Source organism: Eublepharis macularius, chromosome 2, assembly GCF_028583425.1.
Source record: "Eublepharis macularius isolate TG4126 chromosome 2, MPM_Emac_v1.0, whole genome shotgun sequence".
Classification (NCBI taxonomy): domain Eukaryota; kingdom Metazoa; phylum Chordata; class Lepidosauria; order Squamata; family Eublepharidae; genus Eublepharis; species Eublepharis macularius.
In genome coordinates, this window is record NC_072791.1 from 149,463,756 (window position 1) to 149,475,535 (window position 11,780).

General features: G+C 41.2%; 1 protein-coding gene across 4 annotated transcripts in view; it reads left to right on the plus strand.

Moving 5' to 3' along the window:
- Window positions 1-3,249, plus strand: part of TNKS1BP1 (tankyrase 1 binding protein 1) — a 37,989-nt gene extending 34,740 nt beyond the window's left edge. For all 4 annotated transcript variants that reach the window (XM_054972231.1, XM_054972229.1, XM_054972232.1 and 1 more), the window contains 2 exons: window positions 866-941; window positions 2,787-3,249. In XM_054972231.1, the coding sequence (XP_054828206.1) occupies window positions 866-926 (61 nt within the window). In that variant the 3' untranslated portion in view covers window positions 927-941; window positions 2,787-3,249. The remainder of the gene's footprint in view (window positions 1-865; window positions 942-2,786) is intronic.
- The last annotated feature ends 8,531 nt before the right edge of the window (window positions 3,250-11,780 follow it).

Genomic DNA, 11,780 nt, shown 5'->3' on the forward strand with positions numbered 1-11,780 from the left:
TTGTACTGATTTCCACCAATTGTCCCATCAGGACTCGAGAAAGCGCCCCCCCCCCCCCGGTGTCAATGAATACTGCCACAAAAAAGCCCTGAACTAAATCAGTTACTGTGCTGGGACATTGTTAGCAGCTGCCCCTTTGGCTGGTTACTGCAGTTTCTGTGGAGGGAATGCTGGGCAGGACAAGGGGTGTGGGTGATGAAGAAGCACCCAGAAACTTCTCCTCACCCCAGACCAATAGCAAGGCAATGGTTTCCCTTCTCTCCAGGAGACACCACATATTTCCACAGGCATGCCTTTCTTTTTCTCTTTAGATTGCTTGTTGAAAAAGAACCTAGCATGCAGAGTGCACAGAGCTTGAAAATGGTGCCCAGACATGGTGCTGTGGTATGCTTTTACAAGGAATGTTTCTGGCAGCAGTGAGGAGAGGATTGGCCGCTTGTTTCCAGTGTTCTGATTGGCCATACATGTTTGTTTAGCACATATGTAGTATATCATTCTGTTGATATATCGCTAGCGTGCAATTAAAAAAAAACCCTCTTCACTGCCCACTACACACCAAAACAAACTAGCAGGGTGGGAGGAGCAATTAAAAACTGCACAGGCTTTACAGACTAGCAAAAAAAAATGAAATCAAGCTGTTAAAATGACTGAGAACAAACAGGTTGTAGAAAGAGCAGGGGGAAAAAAACAGACAAAAACTGGGACAGCAAAGGATATGCAACAAAGCTGTGGAGAAACAATGAAAAAAATGAAATGACCAGAAATGAATCCAAAAACTTAAAGCTGTCTAGAAGACGCCTGTTTCTCATGTCTGTATGCAGTGATGTCACCTTACCACTTTAACCTTTTTCCTAACCTTCCCCAGGTCAGAAACATCATCACCCAATTGGCTGCAGGTTCTGAAGTTGAAAAAAAAGAAATCTTGAAATGGAAATATTGAGGCAAGTGTCTCCTCAGAGGGTTTGAGTCTGGATCTCTTCCCATCCCCATTCCTACTGCTTGCTGGATTACTGTTGTTTGTGTAGTTTGTTACATGCAGAACAGTTGGACTTTGGGGTCTGCAGCTGCAAGGTAAGTTTATGGATTTTGGTAGTTAGTCCAGAATTCCCATAGAAAAAGTGCCTGTAGCTGTCAAGCAAGAACATTTCTTCATTGCCGATATCCCTCTATCTAGGTTTACAGGTCCATATGCTCTCCTGGTGGGAGGTGGGGGACCTGGGACTCATGTTGCTTCCATGCACGTGCTTCCAGACCGGTGTGATGACATCATCATGTGATATCATCATACCAGCCGCAGGTGTGCTTATGCAGAGCTAATTCTGGCCTGTTTGAGGCCAAAATTGGCCCCGACGAAGCACAGAAGTATGCCTGCAGCCAGCTTGCTTTCCCAGGTTGCCTGATGGTGGCTGGTGATTGTTCGGTGGTTTGCCACCTCCTGCTGATCGTCAAAGATCGGGAGGTGACTAAGCAAGCTGCTGGGAGATTGCCCGCTGCTGGTGGGCAACTGATAACCCACTTCTACCCCAAGTCCATTATGTGTCCCAACACAGTCTTATCCCAGGACTTTCAGAGCTGCCTGCACTGAAATAATACTTGCACATAATAGATGTTTTCTAGTTTATATACGCTTTGCACATTTGTAACAGCCTCCTTAGGCTGGGAAAGCCTTGCACCTTCCATTGAAATGTTTCCTGTGTGGTAAATACTTTCTGTCCCATGCAGTAGTTAGGTGATCCAAAGCCTGTGTAGAGTGGAACCCTCCTTCTGGAAAGGCAGTTACAGCAGCTAAGGCAGTCCTGCTCTCAGTTTTGCAAAAATTAGGGCTTCTAGCATTAAGCAAATGGGTGAGTGGGTCATTCCATCAATCTTCTGGTTCCTCTGCAGTATAAACCCATTGTTAGCTGGAGAAGGGACTGCTCTTATTGCTCTGAGTAAATTTCTAGTTAAATGTGTGAGAGCAGGCTTCTTTTTGTTTTCATGCTGCAAAACTAAGTGCAAGTTGGCACTCTGGCATCCTGCAGACATGGGTTATTCAGGTTCAGAGTGGCCATAATCTTGCCTAGTAGATTGAATCTCTCTAGGCAGCTACACTGATTAGAAAGCACAATGAAGGAGCCTGGTTCTTCTTCTGAGAGCCACGGGCCACTGCATACTATGACATCAGAGTTACAGGGCCATTCCTATGTGAATAATGTCAGGCAAGGGAATTTGTCTTATCAGCAAGAAGCCAGGTTAAACACAGGTGCCTGGCACAGAGCTATTCCCAGCAAATATGCTATTAGTTTGCACAGGAATTGTAGTGGAAAATCGAGCTAAGACTGTAAAAATGTCGTGAGAAATGTCCCCTACTAGTCAGCAGTTGGCTGGGTTATTGTAATTATGTGAAATGTGTTGCCACCTAGTGGCTGTGGCTTTGCATGATGTGCCATTTATTTGAGAGAAGTGTGGGATGGGTGGTGGTGGTGGTGGTGAAATGTACTTGGCCTTTTTCAGAACCAGGATTTCATTCTATCCATGTGGTCTGTCTAACTAGATGATTTAGATGAAGAAAGGAAAAGGGGGTTTATTGCCTTGGCATCAGTCTTCAAAGTGCAGAGGCCTGAGGTGTAGCTATGGAGTTTCATGTAAACTCAAATGTGCTGTGCAAAAGAGGGGTGGGGGTGATTAACCTTCAACTCTGTCACCCAGAGTCTGGCAGTGATGCTTAGGTTTGTAGGCAGATTCCCTGTAGTGCAACGCACAGGCTGACAATCTTTGTAATTTTTGTCATGTTCTTTTTGTTATAGATGTTGCTCTTCAGCTGCTGGAGCCTTGACAGCAGACGTTCCAGTGAGATTGTCATGGGTGGGAAGGTGGCATGCTGAAGTTGGAGCCTGATTTCCTATCTAAGATCTTTAAGTGTTTGGGGGGGGATGGGGGGAGAGGGGCAGATGAGGCACATTTATGCACTTTTTATCACATTCACTCACTCATGCATATGGCGAACAGATCCTCTCTGTTGCTATCCTATCTGTTTCCTCCTCCTTTCTCCCCCCCCCCCAATGTACCACATACCACTTTATAAAGTCTATTTTTTGTAATCAGCCAAGGAACTTGGCGCTGTCTCCTTTCACCTTGTGGTAGGGAGGAGAGACAAAGCGGTGAGGCTTCTGTTCTCTCTGCTGCCATATAATGCATTTCAGACAAAAGAGGAATGGATTGTTTTTGTCTTTGGCCACTTGAAACAAATAAAGGTTTTATGGCAACAGAGGCATTGTGGTTCTTTGTGTCTGTGTGTGAGACAGAAAGAAAGAGAAAGATCCTCTGACCTATATCCAGAGCTATATGCCTTGTTACTTGGCAACAGATTTCAAAGATAGGTTATAAGGAATTGCTGATCGGTGAAGAAATGTGTATTACATTTTCAGGGGCAAAATGATTATATATGGCTCTGTTAAATTTTTTCAGTTTTTCTCTACTTGCCTAAAGCAACACACTTGGAATTTTTGAATGAAAGTAAATATTAGAACACATGACTTGGTTGTATTAACTTCCTTTCACTGGGAATGACTGGGCAGAGAATTCCAGGGGAGGGACCTTGTTGTACCTCATGGAAGGTATACACAAACATACATAAAAGAGGTGGTGTTGCTCCCTGGCAGTATTTTCACCATGCTCTTGGCACGTATATCTAGCCCTCTAGGGTTGAGATTAGAGAAAACCAGTGCTGCTACTTGGCAGCAGAAGCTGGCTGTGTGTCATGCTGAGTGGCTGCTGCTTTGTGACATCATGAATCCTCCTTCCCAGAGCAATTTTGGGGTGGCTTAAATCTTGATTCCATGGTGAACAAACTCTTGTTTTACTTAATGCAAAAGTAGAGCTTTGACAAGTGATTTTTTAAAAAGCAAACTGCGTGCTTGAAACAGAGGAAGCAGTGGCAAGACAGCAGCAGAATCAATAATTGGTATTTTGCCTTTACTCATTTTATCCCGGTGAGGTAGGTTTGAGAGAGAGGGAAGGAAGGTGGGGATAGAGAGGGAGTGTGTGTAAATGACTGGTTCCAGGTTACCCAGCACACTTCATGGCTGAGTGGGGATTGAGCCCAGGTCCCCTGGACCATGGTTTTTTAAAATTTATTTTAAAAATTAAAACAAACCACATATGAAATAGAGATAAAAACATGACAACAATAGTAGCAGGTCTATACATAAGCATATATAAAAGGTTTCCAAATATCTAAAAATAAGTAAATAGGCAATTGTTGTCTGTATGACATGCATTCAAATATTGATAAAAGTTGTAAGGTTCTCAATTCAGTGAATTATGGGAAGGTGAGTATTTCTCTCTGAAATACTGTAGCTAAAGTCTTTTAGCTACAGTAAGAGCATAGATCATACCCCATCCCCAATCATGATAAACACTCTATCAAACTGGCTTTCGACCTTTGGTCTTGTCTTCTTTGTTTAAAAAGGAGTAATAAGATATAATACATCATATAGTATTATGCTGAAAAATATTCATAATTCATAAAGATAACTTTACAATAAGATCCCAGCTCTGTACTTATTGTTCCAAAACATAATCAAGAATCTCCTTCACTCAACAAATTTATCTGTATGATTTGATATCAGACAACATATTTATAATAAGTTAATTTAGTTAAGAAAAAAATGTTATAAAGCCATTCTGAGGTAGTAAGTCCAACACATTTCCAATAGGCAGCAATACACATGGATTTAGTATGATTTCTAAATCTGTGTTTTGAATATGATTCTTTTAGATATCAACAATATTACCTTTGCGGCTTGTGGGATTATGTATCGTGTAGTTTCTTGGATCACCTCTAGTACCAAGATCCAAAATTTTTGAGCCTCTGGACATTGCCAAAGTCTATGAAACAGATCAGCCATTGAAGAATGGTATCACCAATGTATATCTATTGGGACTTGATATACACTTGATGTGATACCTCATAAAACAGTAACCAAATACTATTTTGTAAAAATTTTCTTTAAAATTAGTGGAAATCAGTTTTTGGAAGTTTTTCATATCCATCTCTATTAAGCTGTAGAAATTTCTTGTTTCAGATTCCCGACTAATTAAGTGTTGGTTATGTATAGGTACTAAATTCAGTAATAGTCTAGAAATATCTGAGAGACTTCCTACTACTGCTTCACATTTTTTTTCAATTTTTTTTTGTTTTATTTCAGCAGCTTCTTTATTTTCTAATAAGAACCAATAACACACTTGTAATGTGCACTAGATCAGTTTTGGTCTCTAGCCTCCCCCATCTTTTCTGTTTTATCCTATGATAACGTATTCCCAGTTTTCTTCAAATTTTCCAATGTGTACAGATTTCTTTCTTTTGATTATTTCTAGATTGAAGTGTTCTCCTACCAGGACACTCCATCAAGGACTTAAAGGTCACCATAGTTCAACAGAAACATTCCAAAAGCAAAATCCAATGGGAAGCTGCTGAATTGGAATTGATATGTAAATTTGACTCAATCAGACTTGGATTGAATAGATACTCTGGATGGTTATCTCATTATCAGAAGTAACTGCCTTTCAGGCATTCCATTCAGATTTAGCTATGGAGGGGAGGGGTCACGCCCAGCCTGAACTGTGCACTCCACCTCTTTCATGACTTTTGCAACTGATTTGCATCTACTCCCCCCTCCACTCACCACCTATATATCTCTGGCCAGTTTCTTCATACCCTCCATGCATCTGATGAAGAGAACTATGGGTCTCGAAAGCTTATGCTACTATAAAGTTGGTTAGTTTTAAAGGTGCTACTGGACTCTTTATTATTTTGCGACTACAGACTAACACGGCTAACTCCTTTGAATCTATGGCTAACAGTGGAGAGGAAATGGATTACCCTGGGTGACTTCATACAGAACCAGACTATAGCAACCAGACTACCACAGAAAAACTTCCTGGAGTGGAGGCAGCCAGTTTGAGCAATCCTCCACATGATCCCTAGGTTTATAAATACATAATAGTTGATACCATATAGTAGCTGTGTTAACATGTACAAGCTCTTTTTTGTTCTTAAGAGTGAAGCCATGCACAGAAAATCCATGCTTGAGCATTTCTTGTTATCCTTCTGCCTCATGGAACCAAAGTGGGAACAGAAAGCAGTGAGTTAATATGGATAGGGTAGAAGCTCAGGTGTCAGCATGATCTAATGGAAGGAGAAGTGCTGTGACTTCCTTCTAGTCTGCTATTGGCATTGGAGTCTGCTCAGACTCAAAATCATTCAGACAAGTGGAGTGAACTAAAACTGTGTGTTGAACTTGGTCCTGTAGAGTTATCTTCCTCTTGGATTGGGCATAGGATTTATTCATTCTCCAACAAATTGATACAGCAGAGAAAGGCATTTTAACTGCATAGTAGTCTCAAGTGCTGCCAGTGATCCCTTTTTCAAAAGTTGTGCTGCACTACTTCATTGGTTCCTTAAACATGCTATTCTCTATGTCGACTTGAAGTTATGCCTTGTAGCCACCAGAGGACACTGTAGCACAGTAAAATGAGCAGCAAACAAGGCCTCAGTTTCTCCTCCTGGTGCAGATTCTGAAACTGGCAGATGAGCTTCTCTAGATACAGAATGGCTTAACTGCCTTGCTCACAATGAATCTTTATGGTGAAAGCCCAAGATATCCTGTACAATTTAGTGACAACTGGTTATGAGTATTAATGTACCAGTTTTGATGGGACTGTTCTTCCTTAAGCTCTGCAGGATCATACATTAGAAGAAAATAAGTTGGATTGCTTCAAAATCCACATTTTATTATTAAAACAAACTATATTGGGGGTGGGAAGAAAGCCTCGCAAGTGGCTCCAACTCAAACATGTTTGCAATTAGATTTATTTTCAGCACTTCTATTTAAGAATATAACTAGAAGTGATTTCAGAAAAAAAGGTATAATACTTGATTTATAAGATACATTTATGTAATATTGTAGCCTGAAGTTATTAGTGACATAAGAGCTTTTAGTCCTTTTACCAACTGTGATCACTTTGTTAAATTCAAAATGGGCAAAATGTAGCTTCAGTTCTGATCTTGGTTCCTTGGACTGTGGGAATGGTCAAGTTTCCTTACTGCCATCTTAAATGCAGTTATATTGTTAAAACTAGATGATCGTCGTCGTCCTTCTGTGCAAGCCACCGGCTGGCTTGTGCCTGCGCAGTCCCAATGTGTGTCTGCACAGAACAGACTCGACGATCAACAGTTACAGGTGAGAAACCCTGTTTTTCATCTTCTTAAAATAGACTCTCTAATTTAGAAGATGGCAAAATACTATGGTGTCTTCTTGTAGCCAAAGTTTCAGGGAGTTGCACAGTATATAGAAAGTGTTTTATATGTGCATCTACCTTTTTAAACACTGATTCATTTTAATATTTTGTGATCAAGGAGGAATCTGTCTCATAGGAAGAGATTCATATTAAATTACACACAAATTTCCCATATCCTCCCTTAACTTTGGATGCACATAGGTAGGGGAAGCTGCAAAGCAAACATACCATGTTTGACAGCCACATTCATTCGTGAACTGAACCTTAGGCATGTTTGGCTCGCTGCTGCTTATTGATTATCAAACAGCTTTGTGACTGTGCAGTAGCTGTGGTGGACTTTCATTTCCTTGCCTTACAGATTCTTTTGCATCTGTGCAGTAGGTGAAATAGATTTTCCTCCAAGGTTATGTGGTCAGATGACAGGTCAGTTAATTTAAATGACATGGGAGGCGAAATAACCTCAGTAACACAAACTTAAATGCACAGACATAGTGAGATATTTAAACAACGTTTATAATCACTGGCTTGATTTGCTCATTTATTGATATGATTGGTTGCTGAGTTGCATTCAGGGACAGGGTTGCAGAGAGTGACTAGAACTCTCATTGGACTTGTGAGAACGTGCCTGTATCAAATTGCTGGTTGCACTGTATTGCTTGGTTACATGAAAAGTAACCTGATGAACAGGCTCAAACTGCTTGCTTCTAGCTGATCAGCTGAAGAAAAATTGGCTCCCTGGTTGTGAATGATGAACAGAATGTCAGCCAAGTCAGCAGGTATTCCAGCATCCCTAGACTTAGGTAGACCAAACCACAGCAGGAATTTTGCTTACTGATAAAAAGGTGAAACATGTCAAGTTGCAACCAATTCATGGTAAGCCCATGAAGATCCACCTCAGGGGTTTCAAAGCAGGAGATAAGCAGAAGTGGTTTGTCATTGCCTTCCTCTAAATAGGAGCCCTAATTTTTCTTAATGGTCTTCCAGCCAAGTGCCAATGCTGCTTAGCTTCTGAGCTCTGACAAGATTGGGCTAGTCTGGCCTATTAGGGCAGCTACTGCTTACTGACGGTACCCTAAATTTAGATTTTAATACTTACAGCTGGTATTCATAACTGCAATTCTTAATGATATTGCACAATGCACATGCCTTTGGCTAAGTTTTGGTAGCTCTCACATGCATCCTATCCCACAAGATTTCTAGACTGGGCATGTATATGTGTTTGAGTGCAGAAAACATGGCAACATGGTGCTGGATGTCCTTTAGTGTAGCTTTGGGATTTAGATTTTAGCATCTTGCTATTGAACAACATCCATACATGCTGTTTTAAAGCATATATAGATAGTAAAGGACATGTCAGGAGGACCTATGCATAAGATAATTTAGCAGGTGTCAGAAGACATTTGAAGTTCTTGGTGCCACAATGGGTCTGCCATGCTGATGTACCATGTTGGAAAGGCCATGAGTGTCGGCCTCTCTCTGTATCATAGCTGAGCCCTCCTGCTCCTGTTGCAGTGTGCCACAACCTCCAGTGCCTGTGCCACTTGTTACACCTGTGCTGCTATTTGGCTATTTATGATACCAGGACATCCAAGTCAACCCCCCCCCCCCCGCAGATCTGCTAGAGTTTGAAGATCTAGCGTATACAACAGAGCCTCCCACCCAAATCTTTGGGCTGCCCTGGACTATATCTGTATCTGCACTGTATTGTATTTTAAACACGCACTGATTTTAAATACGGGTTTTAGATAATTGTTGATTTTAATGTTTTCTTATTGTTAGCCGCACTGAGTCCGTTCATGGGGAGGGTGGGTTATAAATATGATATATAAATAAATAAAAGTGTTTGGAAGTTTCTATTGGTCCAGAATGGTGCCACCAGGATGCTGAATAGAGTGGGTTGTTGGACCACATCGCTCCAGTCTTGGCCTTTCTATGTGATTTGGAACCAATATACATGAAGGGCTGCCTACATCTTTTATGCACCTACCTGTCTACTGCAGCCATTTTCTGAGGCCCTACTTCAGGTGCCCCTGCCTTCTGAGATCAGACAAGTGGCAACCCAGGAGACAGCCTTTTTCATCATGGCACCGATAGAATTCTCTCCTCAGGGAGACTCAGCTGGCCCCTTCTGTTGCCATCTTCCATCAGCAGGTGAAAAGCTTTTTTTTTTCTTTTGGTGTTACCTCAGTGATCCATCCTTCCTGGCCAATTTATGTGGTTTTTAAAGCTCTGGCTTTTAATTGTTTTAATGGTTTTTAAGATGTGGTTTTATTGTGTCTGCTTTTAGCTGTCTTGGTGGGGATCTTATGATGGTAGAAAGGTAGGGCATAAGTCTTGTAAAATAAAGTTTGTTATAAATTATGTATGAGTTATGAGAAGTAGATAATCAGTTTGACCTCCACCCCCATAGCAAATTACTCTTGAGCTCTGTGGGTGAACCTGATGCACAGCCCAACTGCCAGACACTCTACCATGGAGTTACTTAGCAGAAAGAGCGATTCTAAAATGAGTTGAGGAATGGACAGCTATGGAGGAAGGTAGGATTGCCAACCTCCAGGCAAGGTCTGGAGATTACAGAGATAAATTCCCCAGGAGAAAATAGCTGCCTGGAGCGTGGATTATATGGTATTATACTGTGCCCTCCCCAGATTCCATTACTAGTTCTGCGGGAATATCCCAACAGAGTTGGCAACCCTAAGGGCATATTGTGGCAGGTAATAGGGAGTCCATTGAGGTGTTTCTGTAACAACATGGAAGTGATATGAAAATGAAGCCAAGGGCGTTATTAAAATATTTTATCCCACTTTTCCTTTCCAAAAGGGGGCCAAGGAAGCCATAAGTCTGAGCTAAGAAGGCTGTTGATGGTATCCGTGGTCTGATCCCTCTATTCCTTTATTGTTGCTATATATTTCTTTGACTACTAATGTGCAATTACCCTTCTCACTCCATCTGCCTCTTCTGGAGAATCCCACATTGTTTTGAGGCATACTGTGCTTGTATTGAAATATTTTTTGAGCTACTGCTGAGCTCAGGGTATAAGGAGATAGTGTAATGTGTATATCTTCCTTACTTCCTTCTTAAATAGCTCCCCATCCAACCAGTGGCTCTCTGATGCTCACATCCCTTCATTGTTACAGTGAGACAAGCTATAAATATTTTACTTACTGTAAGCTGGGCCCAGCACTAATTTCTTCCTTTCCTGTCTCTTTTTCCTGTCTCCACTCCACTTCCTTCCCTCAGATAATCTTTTTCAGGCATCTTTTCCTACATCAGATCCACTTGCATACTGAGTAAAAAGTGACAGAAACAACAACTAGCCAGATGTTTATGCTGAGAGCCTAACAGGTTTTTCTGCACCTCTCTATCCAAAGGACCCAAACTCATGCCTGGATGAGAACATGCCTGCCGTGCAGCCATTTTCCATTTATTTGAACCAGCTGAGTTTGGGCTCTTTTCCTCTTGTCATTCATTTCCCAGCACAGTGCCTCCCTTCAGTATGGTGCTGATGGTGTTCAGATGACATCTTCTCTTGGGCTGAATCAACAATGCTGCTTCCTTACACCATAATCCTGTAGGGAACATTTGGACAAACTCCGCTCCAGATAGAATGCCCTTCCTCTTACATTGTTCCATTGGCCTTCTGAGAGACCATTCTTCCTATTCATGGATACTCAGTTTGTCTGCTGATCTAAATGGTACAACTATCCAGTCCCCTGGGATATCTTACAGGACCACTGTAACGATTGTTGAAGTAAAGTATGTGAAGTACTTTGAATAATCAATAATAATCTGACGAAGAGAACTGTAGTTCTTGAAAGCTTATGCTACAATAAAGTTGGTTAGTCTTAAAGGTGCTACTAGACTCTTTACTATTTTGCGACTACAGACTGACACGGCTGACTCCTCTGGATCTATGACCATGGAATAATCAAAGGCGCTCTATATATACTAAGTGTGTTATTTATCTTAATCTCTCTTACTGTGCTTGAAATAAAACATTGGGTTTGGAGTGATTTTTAGTAACAATGAAAGATAAAGCACAAAAACAAAGAAATTCAAATAGAATATGTATGGATCATAAAATGTAAATACCTCATGGGTTTTCTGTAATTTTAATGCCAGTACAGTACATGATCCAGTTACTCTTCTAGCTAGTTGTGTGGCTTGTTCAATTGTTCACTGCAAGCTCGAATGGGCAATTTAGAGGTGAAAGACACTCTTTTTCTAGGCCTCTGATTAAAATAATCTTGTTGTTGATGCACGAACAGAAGGCAGTTAGCATCCCTCTGCATCTCCTTGAATATCTCAAGTGTCAGACACAATTATGACACATCTTAAAACTCTTTAAAGACAGGATGGGATTGTTAGCACCTGCCTAGCTTTTCCTTCAGTCTCCTTTATTCTCAAAACATGCCCAGACCTATCTCTGTGTGTGCAATTCAGAGGATGAGGCCTATTGGCCTATGGGGAATTGAGTTTACAGGGAGATTCCAGAACAT